Source organism: Hypanus sabinus, chromosome 23 (assembly GCF_030144855.1).
Source record: "Hypanus sabinus isolate sHypSab1 chromosome 23, sHypSab1.hap1, whole genome shotgun sequence".
Taxonomy (NCBI): domain Eukaryota; kingdom Metazoa; phylum Chordata; class Chondrichthyes; order Myliobatiformes; family Dasyatidae; genus Hypanus; species Hypanus sabinus.
The window spans coordinates 21,115,439-21,132,514 of record NC_082728.1 but is presented as its reverse complement, the minus strand read 5'-3'; the positions used below and the strand labels follow the sequence as shown (position 1 = coordinate 21,132,514).

The following is a 17,076-nucleotide window of genomic DNA, read 5'->3' as shown; positions in this document are numbered from 1 at the left end:
AACGCTTTGTCGCGTGTCTGGAAGAAGTGAAAACTTTCCTGGGCAGCAAAGGGCTCACCTTTCCTGAGCTGGAACAGCCAGAGTGGCTGGAAAAGCTACACTTCATGGTAGACATGACAGCGCACCTGAACACGCTGAACACAGCTCTTCAGGGGTAAGGACGTACAGCCCTGCACATGTTGGAGGATGTTTTGGCATTCGAGCGCAAGTTGACAGTGCTTGCCAGAGATTTACAGAAAGGCACTTTGTCTCACTTCCCCAATTTGAGAGAGTTCAAACAAGGTCACGACATGATAATTTCGGAGTATTTACATTCTGCAATCATCGCAATGCAAACATCGTTTGGGAAACGCTTCTGTGAGTTCAGAGAGGAAAAAAACACATTATCCTTCCCGGTCACTCCCTTAAGCATCGATCCTTCCCTACTGAATACGACTGCATTGGCAGGTGTGAGTCAACCTGATCTTGAGATGGAACTGGCCGACATAGCCGACAAAGACATATGGGTGTCCAAGTTTAGACGCTTGACAGCAGACCTTGAAGATGTTGCCCGTTCTTGCTCAGAAACACAAATGGAGTGATATTGAAAACCTTCCAAAACCGGACAAACTTGTGTTCGAAACATTTATGTAAACATTAAAAAGTATGCGCTTTGAGTCCTGTCGATCTTTGGATCCACATATGTAAGTGAGCAGGTGTTCTCCAACATGAACTTTATTAAAAACAAACATCGCGCATGCCTCACAGATGACAGCTTGCGATCCTGTGTAAAGATGAAGGTGACGTCATACAGCCCTGATGTGCAGACGCTGTGCGCTGAGGTCCAGGAGCAGAAATCCCATTAACCAAGTATGATAAATATTTTAATTGCCTATTATTTTATGTGTATTCATATTTTTTCATTGTTCAGTGAAATAGTCCTTTTATTTTTCAGGCTGACAGCTGGCTGATGTTATTTTTGGTTTGCTGCTGGCGGAAAATTTAAGTTCGGCGTTTTTCATAAATACAAGAAGGACTCAAATAGACATTGAGTATTTTACTTTAAAGTAACTTTCAACCCAACGTCTTTTTTTCGGAGTTCAAAATGTTTTTGTTGCATGCAGAAATGTAATTTCGTTTTCTCTGCAGGAGTTCATCAATTTCATAAATGCAACACATTATAGTTTGTTTATACATAGCATAAAGACAAAAAAAACGTATGCAGTGTTATTTCATTTTAAATGTCAAACGGGTTTTGCGGCTCCCAGTGTTTTCTTTTCTGTGGGAAACGGCTCTTTCAGTGGTAAAGGTTGCTGACCCCTGCCCTAATGTATCTACCTGTATCACCACTCCTGGCAGGGTGTTCAGTGTACTCCTCTGTTTTATATAGTCAAAAAGCTCAGTGTGAGCTTTATAAACTTGACCACCTTCTTATACTTTCCGTCAATCACCTTTAATTGATGTTCTCTCATATTAGCCATTTCCATCCTGGGGAAAAAATCTTATCATATTTTACACCTCTATCTAGACACCTCATCCTCCTCCTCTCCAAAAGGAAAAGCCCAAACTCACTGAACCTATCCACATAAGAAATTTGTCTTGGTAATCCAAGCAGCAGCTTAATAATCTCTGCACCCTCTTTCAAACCATCTATCATGAGGTGACTAGAACTGAATGCAATATTCTAAGTGTGGCTGAACCAGGGTTTTATAGCGTTGCAGCATGACCTGTGGCTCATGTAAGCTCAATCCTTGAATAACGAAGACCAACACATCACATGCCTACTTAACAACCCTATCAATTCGTGTGGCTATTTTTCTAGATCTATGGATGTGGATGCCAAGATCCCTTTGTTCCTCCACACTACTAAGAATCCTGCCATTAGCTCTGTATTCTACTTTCAAGTTTGGCCTTCCAAGGTGAATCAATTCACACTTCTCAGTGTTGAACTCCATCTGCCACCTCTCAGCATAGCTCTGCATCCTGTTGTGACTGCCGACAACCTTCTACACTATTCACAACTCTACCAATCTTTTGTATTATCCACAAACCTGTTAATCCACCTTTCCATGTCCTCATCTAAGTCATTTATAAAAATCCAAAGAACAGGGGTCCCAGAACAGACTCCTGAGGAACACCATTGGTCACTGACTAAGGCAGAATACCCTCTGCCTTAAATAAGTAAGTCAATTTAGTATCCACACATCCAAGTTTCCCTAAATTCTGTACCTCCTGATTTTCTGAATGAACCTACCATGGGGAACCTTACTAGATACCTTATTAAAGCCACTCACACCACACCTGTTGCTCTACCTTCATCAATGTGCTTTGTCACATCCTCATTTGTTTATTGTCACCATATAACCAGAAATTTTCCCAGATTAGGAAGATCAAGCCATTGTCTATGGTTCATGTCAATATCTTCCCAGCATCTGTTTCACACTGAAGCATGGTCTCTCACTGTCATATTTAATCCAGTGTTAAACTTTACCATATCTCTGTTCCAGCAGTAATTTATCAATCATACATTTATTATCTCTAATTCCTGATCAATCAGGTGATTCCAGACAGTTTCTTTCATTCTGCCTTGAATAAAATTTGGTTATCAAAGATAATTATCTTACTATTTTAGTTTTATTCAGTTACTGACTTTGGCTGCTGATTAAGCGATACCTCGTTAAAACATTTACATCTATTTTGTCTGAATCCCTTCAGGGCTTTTGCCTTTGTATAAGCAAAAGGCAGATTGAGATCATATTTCAATGAGAATTCTTTTTCCTGTTCTGTCTTTACTGCATTACCCTTCGCCGCGATCCCTTTAATTACTTTCACAACCAATACATAGTTGTCAACTTGATGTTAAAAGGAGAAACCAGAAGCTGAGGCCTTACATTTGTGAGACCCAATGTTGATTGGGGGACCACTTTGCCAAGTAGCTCCTCTTCATCCACTGCAAAAGGCAGGATCTCTTGGCGCCCACCCATTTCAATTTCCATTCTGACATGTCTGTCCTTGACCATCTCTATTGCCCTGATGAGACAATACTCAGGTTGGAGGAGCAACACATGTTCCATGTAGGTAACTTCAGCTTGATGGCATGAGCGTTAATTTCTTTAACTTCTGGCAAGTTCTCCTCCCTCCCCCTTATCTGTTGAGCAATTCCCCATTCTGGTACTGCCTCTCACCTCCTCTCATCTCACCTGCCCTTCTCCTCCTTCCCCTTCTTCCATGGTCCACTGTCCTCTCGTATTAGATTCTCTACTGTTTCCACCTATCACCTTCTGGCTTCTCACTTCATCCTCCTTCCCCCATGCACCCACCTTCCTCTTCATCTGGTCTTGCTTATTATGTGTCATATTGAACTCTTCTCTCCCTGCCCCCACCCCGTGACCTTATTCTGACTTCTGCCCCCTTCCTTTCCAGTCCTGATGAAGGGTCTCGGCCCAAAACAGTGACTTATTTATTTCGCTCCATGGATGCTACCTGACTTACTGAGTTGTTTGAGCATTTTCTTCCTCCATCTGTTCATTCCATATATGCACCAGCTTTTGTGTGATGTAGTTGCCCCTCATGACCCTTTTCAAATACCCTGTCCCTTAAATCTATGTACTGTAGTTCTTAATTCCTGGAATTTTTCTTTACTGATTTCCAGCTTTATTCTCCCATTGCACCCCCATTTCCCTTCCAATAACAGTTGGTACAATACTTGTCTTTTTACCACTTCACTTCCTGCTATTCAGAGCCTTTCTAGGTGAAGTAGTGGTTTATTTGCATCGAGTGCACTACATTCAGTGTTCACAATGTGGAAAGTAAACACAGATCAGGTGATTGGCATGCGGAACACCCAAGGGGTGACTGTGAGCTTCACGTTACTTGCCACTTGAATTTTTCATTCTAGTCCTACTACATGAATACCCAACATAGTGGCTTGAACAGAACTTTTGTCATGTCTTTGGCGCAGAAGTTCAGTTAACTGTGACTTTGTAAGGCATTGATCAAACCACATTTGGAATATTATGAGCAGTTTTGGGACACACATCTAAGAATATACTGGCATTGGCAAATGTTCAGAGGAAATTTTCAAGAATGAAAGGGTTAATGTACGAGGAGTGTGTTGATGGTTCTGGGCCTGTATTTGCTGAAATTTAGAAGAATAATGAGAGATGTTATTGAAACCTACCGATTATTGAAAGGACTAAATAGAGTGGACTATTGTTTCCAATAGTGGAAGAATCTAGGACCAGAGGGCGCAACCTCAGAATAAAGTAGGATACTTTTGACGAGATGACATAATCTTTAACCAGTGGTTGATGAATATGTTGAATTTGTTGCCACAGATGGCAGTGGAAGCCAATAGCTGAGTATATTTAAAACAGGGGTTGATGGGTTTTTGCTTAGTAAGGCATCAAAAGTTATGGGGAGAAAACAGAATGGGGTTGAGTGATAATAGGCCATGATCGATGGGCCAAATGGCGTAAGTTCTGCTTCTATATGTTCTTACGGTCTGTCTTCCATTTGTATCTATTTGCCATCTGTTATATTGGCTGGGCTTGTTTGTTGTTTCTCTGCCCCCTCCCCCTTTTTCTCTCAAGGAGAAACAGCATTTTGTTTTTAAATTCTGTTACAACTTTTACATTGTTTATCTTTCATTTTTGTTCACACACTCGAACTGCTTTCATTCACTCATTGACCAGATATTATTATTTCTGGCCTATCCCCATGCACAACCCCTCTCCAACTATCCCTGCCGCTTCACAAGCTTTGTTTGTCTCCCTTCTAATTTTGACAGTGTGTTTGACCTAATGTGAAGTCTAGTTTCTCCTCCAGCCTAACTTGTTATTTCCAGTATTTTCTATTTTTAGAATTCTAGCATCTGCAGTTTGCTTTTATTTTCATTTGCTTTGTCTCCAAATCTAACTTAAAAAGCTATTTCTGGTTCTCTTTCCCGGGATACTGTTTGACTTACTGGATAACTCCAGCATTTTCTGTTTTTATTTCAGCGCCTTTTGCCCTCTGTAGCTAATTATTGCAATCCCTTTTATTTCAGATTTTCAGCAGCTAGTGTGCTCTGTCTCTCAGTTCCAATAGGTTTATTTGTTCTTTATAGTTTTTCTAAATGCCTTAATTTATCTACTACCTGAATAGCTCCAAAAATGTTGGGTCACATCTGGACAATCCTGGTCTCCATCCTACTACAGACAGTGCTTTTAGTGTCCCCACTCTTCTTCCATTTCTGCAACTGAGAAACCATTTGTTTTCTCACTTTCCTAGTTCTGATGACCTAATATGTCAACTTGCCCCTCTCTACAAAAAGCTGCCTTACCTGCTGGGTATTTCTTGCATTTTAATTTCTTTTGGCATTTTTATTGCTGTATTCAAATTATTGAAATGCTGTCTTTCTAGTAAGATGCTAAACTGAGTATGCTTTAGTTTTGGATTTAATAAAAAAGAGATCCCATAGAAAGCAGGGAAGTTCTCTTAGTGCTGAGGTCAACAATAACTCCAAAACTAACATCTAAAGTACAATCATTTCATTTGTTATTACTGTTTGTGGGTCCCTGTGTATACATACTTGCTGACATATCCTACTTTTTAATGTCTTGTTAAAACTGTGTCTAAAACCTATCATTTCAGTAAGTCCTGTTTAATGCATATTTATTTGTAATCCTAATATTTTTGTTTCTATAAAATGACTGAGGTAAACATTTACATAAAACATTTATAAATGTGCAAATATGATGCAGAAAATGGGCATTTCCTTCCCAAGCATCTGCATTCAGTCTGCAGCAGTGACCTGAGCTTCTGATTGACTGTCTCATTAATTTCCCACCCCCTCATACTCTGATTTTTCTGTCTGTGTCATGCTTCATTGTTATAGTGAGCCCCAGAAAAAGCTTAATGAACAACTCCTTGTTTTCCATCTGGGTAAGTTGTAATCTTTGGATTCAATATCAAATTCTTCCACTTTCTGTCTATGAGATTTGGCCATGTTTGTGACTCATTATTTTGGCTCACTTTTATGCTATACAGTGTGGAACTGCTGAGCATGTCCTGCAGCTTTGCTATTAGCACCTTAACATAGGCAAATAAGAAAATGTGCTTCTAGTTGCCAGTTTAACTGCAAATTTACTTCGAACTCACCCTATCAAAGGTCTACCTTCCTTCTGTACTGAAAGGATTTTGGACCTGAAACTCACTGTTTCTGGTTTTCACCATCTGGTAAGTGCATAATTACCATGGTAAATACTAATACTAAATGCTATTCATGATAAATACTAATCAATAATTGAATGATGAGATTTTTTAAAAGTAATTTTATTGGAAAATAACAGCATGTGCAGCATCTGAAATATTACACAAGCTACTGTAAGTTGGAAGGACTGAACAAACTTAAGGTTAGAAAGTACAAGTTTCAGCAAAATGGGAATAAATAAAATCTTGAATCCATTCTACTAATATTTTAAAAACTATTAGTTATAATTTTAAAAAGATCAGTAGCAGCACCTTTAGTTCACCCAGTTACATATTTCAGGTTTTTGATTATTTATATTTGTTCAGTCCTTATAACTTGCATCATGTACATCCCTGCAACATCACCTCTTCTGTGACTTTGATACATAGTTAAGTCAGGTGAAATACTTTGTACAATAAGTAGACCATTCAGATTATAAACGGTTGTATCAAAAGTGGAGTGCAAAAGGTGTTGAACAATAATTAAAACCAATGTGTATTCTATCCAATTTTTCTTTTCAAGTGAGCATTAACTTATAATAATTTTGCCTAATATGCAAGTAGAGACGAGCATTCACTTGCATGTCTACATATTGCCATTTGAATAGGTTTTGCATTTTGGCATGCCATTTCTCTATATTTTAAGTTAAAATAATTGCTTTTAATGCAGAACAGGAAAGTCTGCAGAAATCTCTTTTTAAAAAAATCAATAAAATCAGTCAGTTCACATTTGTTTTGCCAGGTTCAAACATTCTATCAACAATAAACCCACTCAGCAGTCAAAAATCTATATTTAAAAAGACCAGCATTTTAATGGGGTTATTCATACAGGATTAGGAGCATGATGGTTTTTCTGCAAGTCTTGTAACTCTGTCATCCTGTCACTTCTGTTTATCTTCAACTGTTTTCCCCTTATTCATTTTATAACTTGCCTAAAGTGTGGGTGCCTTATTTTTCTGTAGCTCCCTGAGGGTTGAATGAGTTATTTACCTGACTTTGAAGTCAATATACTTCATGTTGTTAAATATCTGAAATAAACTGGTGAATGGAGCACTGAATAAACAACCAGTGAAAGGAAGTAAAACAGCTTAGTTTATATTGTCTGATGAGTATAGCGTGCATTTCTTTCACAATATTTTTATGGGAGTAACATCATTAATGGCATAAAATAGCACAAAATGAATACATTAATGAATAAATAAAGGTAGTCTAAAACACTAATATAAAGTAATGTAGATAGTAAGGAAATTATCTTTTTTCGCCTGCATTATGATGATCTCCAATTTCTTAAGGTCTGTACTTTTTTAAACTGAAAAAGGGCAACAATCTTTTTTTTTAGAGTTAGGGTAAAAAGCACTTTTGAAGGTTACTTGGAATGTATAGAAGAATGAAAATGATTTCATTCAATAATAACAACTTCAAGGTAATTAAGTAACTACAGAAGTAAAATTATTGTACAAATATTTCTTCAACATGATCTGATTGTGTAAAGACTACTTCGGTTGAAATTGTAAGGAGTGGCCAATTGTATAGAAGACGTGGGAAAATAGTGACATTGAAAGAAAAAAGCTTTAGCAACTTAATCTGCTCTTAAAATATTTTAGCATATTTTGAATCCTTGCTCAGTACCATATCTGTTCCATGATGTACAGGAAGAAGGGCTTTCATTAACTCAGAAGGTATTAGCTAATTGAAATTAGAATTCAAAGCAGCTCAAGTAAATCGAGCATTTTGAGTAATTGTGTTACTGGTTTTACATAATACAATAAGAAAAATATGCATTTGGATAAAGCCAATTTTGAATTTCTTATTAACTTTTGAGACCCACAAATATAAAGCTTTTCCATCAGAAACTACTACAGAATGAGACATTCAGGTTAACAGTCTTATTATGTCTCTTGTGTTCAAAGCAGCCATTGGGTAAGTATGAAATCAAGGTTCCTATTATGTTAATACAACATCTATTGAATGCATGGGAACCTTGCCAATCAATGATATCACAGTATATATAGTAGCTAGGTAGGAAGAACGCCTCTGATTCTGGAGTCTTCAAAGCATATAGAAAACTGGTACTATGTGTTTCAAGCTTTGTAAATAATGCTTTAAAACTGCATTTTTGGCCATCTCCTGCAACGCCGCAACATGTAGATTTACTGTCTGATATCAAACTGATTTAATTGTTTTGATTAATTCCATGGCTAGCACAATTGGAAGAGTGATACAATTTACACAATAAATATCTATCCATTTAGGTCATCGTGCGTTTCAACACTATGGAATTTTTGCCTTTAAAACTATGCTACTATTCCAACAATGTTTACTGAAAGCAAGTAACACTTTTAACACCACTCTTCCTATATTATCTCAATTATTTAAACAGTTTATTGTTTGTAGAATGTACATAATAGGGGAAAATGGGCATAAAGAATTATTTGTACAATTCTTTTCTATCCTGTATATAAAGGGGAATTTGAGGAGACACGAGATTGCAGATGCAAAACAAAATTGTCCCATTGCTAGCTGGAAGTTAATCATTTAAAACACCAATGGTAATCTGATGGGGTTGGCTTTGTTGCAAAAATTCTATGAGTATTGTAGGCATAGTTTCATTAGACCAGTCTGGCTGACCATCTAAACTTTATCTGTTCAGTGTGCACCTGTTTAGATGAGGCTCTTTAAAATATTTGATGTTTAGTGGAAGTGAATTTTCAATTCCACTGTTTTCCACAGCAGGATAATCGACAATCTAATACTTTGATTAGGGTTTTAATTTTTTTTTGAGTGTAATTAAACTTCTCCTGCTCCATGGCTAAATCCTCTTCAACGTTATTTTAATGTCCACAATTAGATTATGAAGTATCTTTTCTGTAAAAATGGAATGCATACAATATTCAGTACTTGTAACTCAAAAATGCTCGTAATATCTAAGATCAAATGACAAACAAGTTTGAGGATAGTTTATTTTTCAATTGTGAAGAACTTTCTTGTATCCAGCACAGGAGTGTGAGGATTATGGGAAATGTATTCCAGCTATCTTAGTCACATTTAAACTTTGAATTTAATAGCTTATTTTATCTTGGCTTATTTCTAGAGATGAAAGTTTAAATATATAAGGAAACTATTTTAAAACCCTATGGTGTTTGTTTTTTGTATAATTTGCAATGGTTAAAATGCCACTTTACCCATGCCACATCCACTCCATAATGACATAAGTTTTTAAAAAAATATTTTCAAACTTCTCATGTTCCAATGCAACTACCAATATTTTCTGGTCATAGATATTTTTCAGCATTATCATAATAAATTTGGTTGCTTTTTTTCCCTCGAGATAAAATACTGCTTTTTTAAATAGTGATCCAGCATGTAATTTAAATGAAAATAAAAGCTATAACCTTGAGTAAGTTGATTTGACTAAAATCCTTAAATCTCAAAGCCACTGTTTTTTAAAGAGAGAATTTTTAAATAGGTTGCAGGGAGAAAGTAAAAGAATGGAGTTGAGAGAGATAATAAATTGGGTAGACTCGATGGGTTGAATGGGCTGAAAGACATATGGTCTTATTTGATAGCTTTAAGTATTAGGTTAGTGTGGCTTTGCACTTAATCCTATTTAAAACAATACCTTGTATAAAGACATCAACTAATTGGAATTGTAAAATGTGTAAACTTAAAATGCTGATCTGAATGATTTTAATAACACATTCTCAATATGATCTAAACAAATGTGAAACCTTTCCATGTATTCCTTTGTATTCCATTTTGTAACTTTAAACACAGTTCATCTGAAAGTGAGTCTACATCCACCAAATAGTAAATATTAAACTTTGCTTCTTGTGATGTTTCTTTGCAAACTGAATAGTCATTTGTTGGGTTGAAAAGAAGGTACGTCTGAGATTAAATAAGGCCATGTTGAGGTTGACAAGATGGGCAATGGATAGATACCCTTACCGGGAAACATGCATCCCATTGGGGTGGTGTATGTTTCATGCAAGGGCTTGAAGTTGATCCTGTAAACTTTCTGATTTCTTCAGGTCTGTTTCTAGGAAGTCGTCAGGCACATCCTGGATAATGTTGAGACCTTGTTTTAATTCCTCTTGCTTATCAGTTTCTAGAGGTTGTTTCCTTTGACATGACCAGTTTTTAGATGGCCGAACTAATGCAAGAAAGAATGCACCCAAACTCATACCAATGCCACAGAAGAAGAAAGCAGATCCGTAATTCTGACCTGTAATATCCACAAGCCAACCTGAAAAAACAAAACACATCTAGCTGTAAACTTAACAAATAATTTTTCCAGTAACTTGGATGACATTTCAAATACAGTAGTCTAGATATGTTAGATATATCATGTTAAGGTTCATACAAGTAAATATTGTGCTGAAAGTTCCTGAATAATGAATTGAAAAAGCATAACCATCATATGAAGGTTCAAATGTTTAACATTGAAATATCAGTTTGAAATCTGAAACTTCCTGTCATGAAGATATTATGAAAGTTTGATGAAGTAGCATTAATATAGTGCCATAACATAAAGGCTGTCTGTTTAATTTCCTTACAGATTTCAGCACAGATGATGCTTCATAATTTTGAAAGGGAACAGATCACAATGCAAGTAAACTGGCAGAAATACTTGAATTCCATTTCTATGCAGGTATTTGCTTGATTTATAAACTTTCAATTTATGAACTCCAGATATACTTTTGACTTTATGGGGTACATACCTTTGAATTTAGAAGTTAGTATATTTTTTTGCTGTTTTAGGTAATGCTATACATAGAAATGTATTGTATCCCATGTGCACTTTCCCCAACCTTTGACACACAAAATTGTACTTAATCTCCCAAGAATTCACCCCTTTATTAAATCAAGCAATGCCATTGTTTTAGCCATGAAGACTAATGTGCCTATAGGCATTTGTTTATGTAATCTACAGAGCAGCACTGCAGTGGCAAAGGTTATAAATATATTGGGGAAATTAAAACGTTGAATTTTCTTTAAACAGTTGATTTGTTAATATTGTTAATCATCAATTTAATTAATCTGACTAATGACTCCAAAAATGGTTGTGACAGAAAAATTTGAATCTGATCATTGGAATATCATTTTATAAAGCTCAGGTGTATAGTCACTTAACTTTATGCTAGGGAATATTTCCATCTGGCTTTCAAATGCCAATCAGGATGATGTGGCAAGGCTGCAGTAGTGCAGCTGCCTTAAAGCTCCAATGACCTGGGTTTGTTTCTGACTTTTAAGTGCTGTGTGGAGTTTCCTCCCATATCCCAGAGACATGCCAGTTAATTAGCTGCTATGAATTACTTCTGCTGGCTGGTGTGGATATCAGTGGGAAGAAGGATGTTGCTGGCATGTAAGACAATTGTAAGTTTATTTACAAGGAACTAAGTGAGGTAATATGATTGTTTGGGGATCCATCTTGTATCGCTAAATGACTTTTAAACTCATAAGGAAATATAATTTAATTATGCTTACCAAGATAATAACTAGTTAGCTCATCCAACATTCAAAATTTGAGTATTAACTTCTGGCTGGCTTCTTTGCTAACTGTTCAAACTTGAATTCCTCCAATTCCACTTAAATAATGGTTTCACACAGTTTAGCTTGCCTAACAGATATGACTTCACAGTTTAACAATTGTGCATTATACATTCTACAAAGTGTTCTTCACAACAAGCTTTAAAATACACTGTTCATTGAAACTGGATCTGTAAATTTCAAGATGCAGCTTGGTTTTTGGTTACTTTTTAGAGTATAACTTAGAATCAATGTTTTCAATATGTGCACTGTGATACTGTTTCAGATTAGGTTTTTTTTATTAAACACATTCCATCGCAGCCTTGTATCCTTTTCAGGAACGCCTTTACCTGGCTATATAGAGATCTATTTGGTAGTGATAAAAACATTGTATGTACCTCCAATAGGTGGTCCAGCAAGTCCTGAAAAGCTCTGTATAAAGATGTAAGTTCCAACAGCAGATGACATTTTCTCAATTCCAGCCACATCATCCTCTGCCAACATTGGAATGTGGGTAGCAGCCACAGTACCAAACAAAAATCCACAGGACATGCTGCATGTCACAAGGCTCCAGAATCCTTTTATGAGTGGAAAGCACAATAACACTAGACTCAGTAGACTCACACAGATCAGTAAAATGTAAATCTTTCGTATCGGTTGTTTGTTTAGGATCCAGCCTACTGACAGCCTGCCAAGTACTTCCATAATTGCCATAGCTGATAGCATGTATGCTGCCCATTCATTAACACCTAGGCTAATACTAAGGGGAATGACATAGAGTTGAGGTGCAAAGAATCCCAAAGTGCCAAATAGTCCGAAGAGTGCATAAAAGATAAAGCTTTTGCTTTTTAGAATTGAGAAGTCAAACAATTTTGGTTGTGGTTTTTGCTTCTTGCTTTGAAGAACCTTAAGATTTTCTTTGTGGATAACATTTGTTGTACACTTCTTGCTGTGTTCCAAATGATCACATGAGGTAGATAAAGATTCCACTCCTGAATCAACAGAGTCTACAGAGGTGCGAGTTTCCTCATTCTCCAGCACGTACTTAGCTTCCAAATCTAAATCTATTGGTGGTTGTTCTTCTGGTCTTTTGATTACAAGTGGACGAAGTAGCGCTCCACAAACAATGATGTTTAGCTGCAATGCACCAATGATGAGGAGACAGTTTCTCCACCCAAAATAGTTTTTTAATATTGTGAAACCTGTAAATGGGGAATAGAAAATTATGATATTATCAATCCAGCTGCATTTGGGCTTTAGTCCCTCCAGACTGAATCTGCCTCTCAAATAGTGACATTGAGTTATAAAACAAGAAAACAGGCCCTTTAGTTCACGTGTACTAAGATGTTTAAGCTAGTCCCATTTGCCAGTGTTTGGCCTAGATGCCCCTCAACCTTTTCTATTTATGTACCTGTCCAAATTAAACATTAACTGTACCTGCTACTGCTTCCTCAAGTAGCATGTTACATGTACCCATCCCTTATTCCCTCTCACCTTAAATCTATGTCTACTTTGAGACTCCCCTAACTTGAGGAAGAGACTATGACCATCCACCATATCAATGTCCCACGTGATTTTATAACACCCCATAGGATACTCCTTGCCCTTGTGTGCTTCAGGGAAGAAATCCCCACTATTCAGCCTTCTATAACTCAAGCCCTCCAGTCCTAAAAACATCCTTTTGAAGTGGATCAAAGTTTACTGCATAAGCCTTGGTGATTTTCCTTAGTATTCCTGTTCTTCAAAAATCATTTTTGAATTTAAGGCTATCCCATGGTCTTTGTAATGCAAATGTATGTAATCACCACATGTGCTCTTTAACAGTAATCATGGCAAAATAACAAAAACAAAGTTGGTGCTATCTATTGGTGCTTTTTGATGACAGGTATTGGAAGGGCTGGGTGTTGGGGAAGTCTGATTCTTTGAACTGAATAAAATGGACTGCAGCTTGGTTGCTGGTTTCCAAACTTTTTTCCCATGCAGAGGCCATACTTAAGCAACATGTTCCAAGTCAAAGGAATCTGATGTTGTTAAAGTAAGCCCTGCAAAGGAACCAGAATACAGAAAATATATATTTTTTTGTAACTAAAACAAGCCAGAAAACTTGAGGTTTAATTACTTCTCCAATAGCAAGATAGCTGAAGTAAATTTGCAAATTTACTATCAATGGGGAACTGAACAAACAAGTTTTGACAATGACAATGACAATGACTTCTGATGGTGAAGTGAAGGAAATCGGAGATGTGTAATCATTGAAACAATTAACTGGTTACAGATTACACAGAAAGGGAAGGACAAGTTCATACAGGATTTGAATATGACAGTTTAAATTGTGTCACTGAAACATAAAGGATTCAAAGTCTTTTTGTCATCACACCATTCAGAAGTATTGGTATTCTTTTGCCTCCTTGTTCTGTATTCCTCTGAATGAGAAATTACCACTTAAGACCATAGGACAAAGGAGTAGAATTAGGTTATTTGGCCCATGGAGTCTGCTCTTCTCCGTCATTCCACCATGGATGACCTATCCCTCCCACCCCCATTCTCTTGCCTTCATAACCTTTGATACCCTTGCTAATTGAGAACCTGTCAATCTCCACTTTAAATATATGCATTAACTCTGCCTCCACAGCCGTTAGTGCCAATGAGGTCTTGTAGATTCACCTCCCTGTGGCGAAAGAATTACCTCTTCATCTCCATTCTAAAAGGAAGTCCTTACACAGTGAGGCTGCGTCCTCTAATCCCCCCTCTATAGGAAACATCCTTTCCATGTTCACTCTATCTAAGCCTTTCAATATTTAGTAGGTTTCAATGTGATCCTCATTTTTCTCATCAAATCAATCGAATCCTTTAATCATATATATCTCCTCTAAGGAAGAGAAGCTGAGTTTATATTAGTACTTTGTTAAACAAAATGCTTGAAGAACCAGATCAAGCAGCATCTGGAAAGAAATAAAACAATTTTTTTTTAAAAGTCTGATGGATTCCCTTCATCAGAATTAACAAAGAAGCAAGTACGCTAAGTAGCACAACAGATGGGCAAAGGCAGTGGATAGGATAAAAGGAACGTCACTGGTGCGATTTCAGATTTCCAGTATCTGCAGTTTGTTGATTTTCCTTTACTGTCACTTGTCTAATCCTGCTACCCCACATTCCAACCCCACTGCCAGCCACACCACCAAAAATAACAATATATCCCGGTGGAATGTGTATCTAGAACTGAACGTATTGTTCCATATCCAGTCTAATCAGTAAAATGTTCCTAGTTTCATACCATGTAATGAAAGCCTTGATCTATTTTTCCAAGGTCCAAAGTGTTTAAACTCGCAGCGTCCCACAGAATAATTTTGCCACAAACTGCATTTCCTTAATCAATACCCCATTTCAAATTTTTGCTTTATACTAAATATTGTGCCATTCATCTTTTCAATGACCTTACAGGATGTGGGTTTTACTGGAAAGGATAGCTTTTTTTGCCCAGTTCTAATTGCCTATGGGAACTGATGTGACCCTCCACCATAATTGTTACAATCTGCCTTGTGATGATACTCCAATAGTGTTTGTTGTAGAGGAAGTTATAAAATTCAGTTAGACCTGTTAGCAACATAGATCTGTGACACTGTACCATGACACGATGGGGAACTTGCAGTTGTCCATGTGCACAAGCTGTCTATCTAGTTGGTAGAGATCAGTATGTCAGGAATAAAAATATAGAGAGCTAACCATAAGAGGTAAGAACAGAAATGGGTATTAAAAGTAAACAGAACATTTCATGCATGATACCTCTGCAACACTACACAGGTTAGAGAGGGAATATTTAAGTTAGTGGAAAAGGAGCTAATCAGAAAGGCAACTTTATATAAATGGCATGAAGCTTGAAAGTTGCACTGATTCAAGCCAGTGTGTATGTTCTTAACGCCTCTAAATTATACTCTGCTAGTGTTGAAAAGATGAGCTGCTTAGTGCTGATTACCTAAAGGGGAAGAGGAGTATGGGACTTGGGCGGAGCAGACTTCTCAGTTGTTAGATGAGTGGCAGTGCTCTGACGACGTAAAGCAACAGACTGGTAGAGGGTTGGAATGGGCGGGCTGATGATGTGAGAGCCATCAAGTTGCGGTATCCCCTAAAAACTGAGCGAATACATGCGAGCACTGGAAAATGCTTTTGGCTTGACAGGAAGCCCAATGGAGCTCATGGTAGCATTTCAGAACATGTGTCAGGAGAAGGGGGAGAAGCTTTCTGCTTACATTTTTCAGCTAGAGGCAGCTAAATTGCTTGCAGTGCACAGGGGTCATTCAGGCAGCTAAGAATGGACCAGATAGCCAAGGGCGCCCAGTCCCAGAACCTGATTGCTTGGGGTGTCTGATAGTCTTGTAAGATGTGCCCCCCTACCTCTTTTGTTGAGCTGATCAGAGAGGTACGGGAGAAAGCATCAGTGGTGCGGGAGGGCTCCGTTAGTAGGGTACAGTCCTTGGTAGTGGTAGTGGACTGTATTGCTACAGTCCTTGGTAGCAGTATACCAAGGAACCCCCGAAAGCAAAAGACCCTATTCCTGAAGGCTTAGTGGGATCATGGTCCAGTGTGTCGCTATGGATAGAGGGTATTTATGCGAAAGCCATACTTGACACTGGGTTGCAGGTCATATTGTTGTATCATTTGTTTTACAACTGGTATCTGAAGCATTTACCATTGAAACCATTCAGGGCACTGGCAATCTGGGGTCTTAGTGCTGGTGATTATCCATAGGACAGTTATGTGACAGTGAAGCTAGAGTTCTTGGAGGCTGATGTGGGAGTGTCTGAGGTCCTTGATACTAGTGCCGTTTTGTCTGGACCCCACTGAGAAGGGTGGCATTTCAATTCTGGTGGGGAGGCCCATGGGGGGCCTGCAAGGAGAAAGTTGGTGTGAGCTTTCTGGGAACATTGTCCGTGCACCTGGTGTTTCAGGCTGCTTTTGAGGAAGTGTATGGCTGCACTGGGGCAGATGTCAAATTTAGACAAGGGTCTATATGGTTCACCCAGTCAAAGCCAATAGTGGTAAGGCCTGGGGAAGTAGCAAGAGTGATGGGAACCTCCAAATTTCCTGGAGTGCCTCAGGGCAAGGCCTTCTTAGTGGACACTTCGGAAGACTAATGAGGGGAGTCAGGATATCCCGCTGGGGTACTGGTGAGGCCTGAACTGCAGAAGCCCTTGTTTGTACAAGCAAGCAGGATGGCAGTGATTGTCAGGAACACCATGAAGAGGGAGGTCACCTTCAAGTAGGGGATGCCCCGACACATCTGTTCCTGGTGATGGTAATGGCTAGTGTCCCTGTGAGACAAGCTGGGGAGAAACTTTTGGA

At 38.0% G+C, this 17,076-nt stretch overlaps 2 protein-coding genes across 12 annotated transcripts in view; one reads left to right on the top strand and one right to left on the bottom strand.

The window, feature by feature from the left end:
• LOC132380025 (archaemetzincin-2) overlaps positions 1-17,076 on the top strand; it is a 67,703-nt gene that overhangs the window by 27,866 nt on the left and 22,761 nt on the right. Inside the window, exon 8 of the transcript XR_009507613.1 lies at positions 10,766-10,858. The gene's annotated coding sequence lies outside the window, so the exon portion shown is untranslated. The remainder of the gene's footprint in view (positions 1-10,765; positions 10,859-17,076) is intronic.
• LOC132380023 (monocarboxylate transporter 7-like) overlaps positions 6,293-17,076 on the bottom strand; it is a 41,359-nt gene continuing 30,575 nt past the window's right edge. For all 11 annotated transcript variants that reach the window (XM_059948488.1, XM_059948487.1, XM_059948489.1 and 8 more), the window contains 2 exons: positions 12,135-12,938; positions 6,293-10,453 (listed from right to left, as the gene is read on the bottom strand). In XM_059948488.1, the coding sequence (XP_059804471.1) occupies positions 10,191-10,453; positions 12,135-12,938 (1,067 nt within the window). In that variant the 3' untranslated portion in view covers positions 6,293-10,190. The remainder of the gene's footprint in view (positions 10,454-12,134; positions 12,939-17,076) is intronic.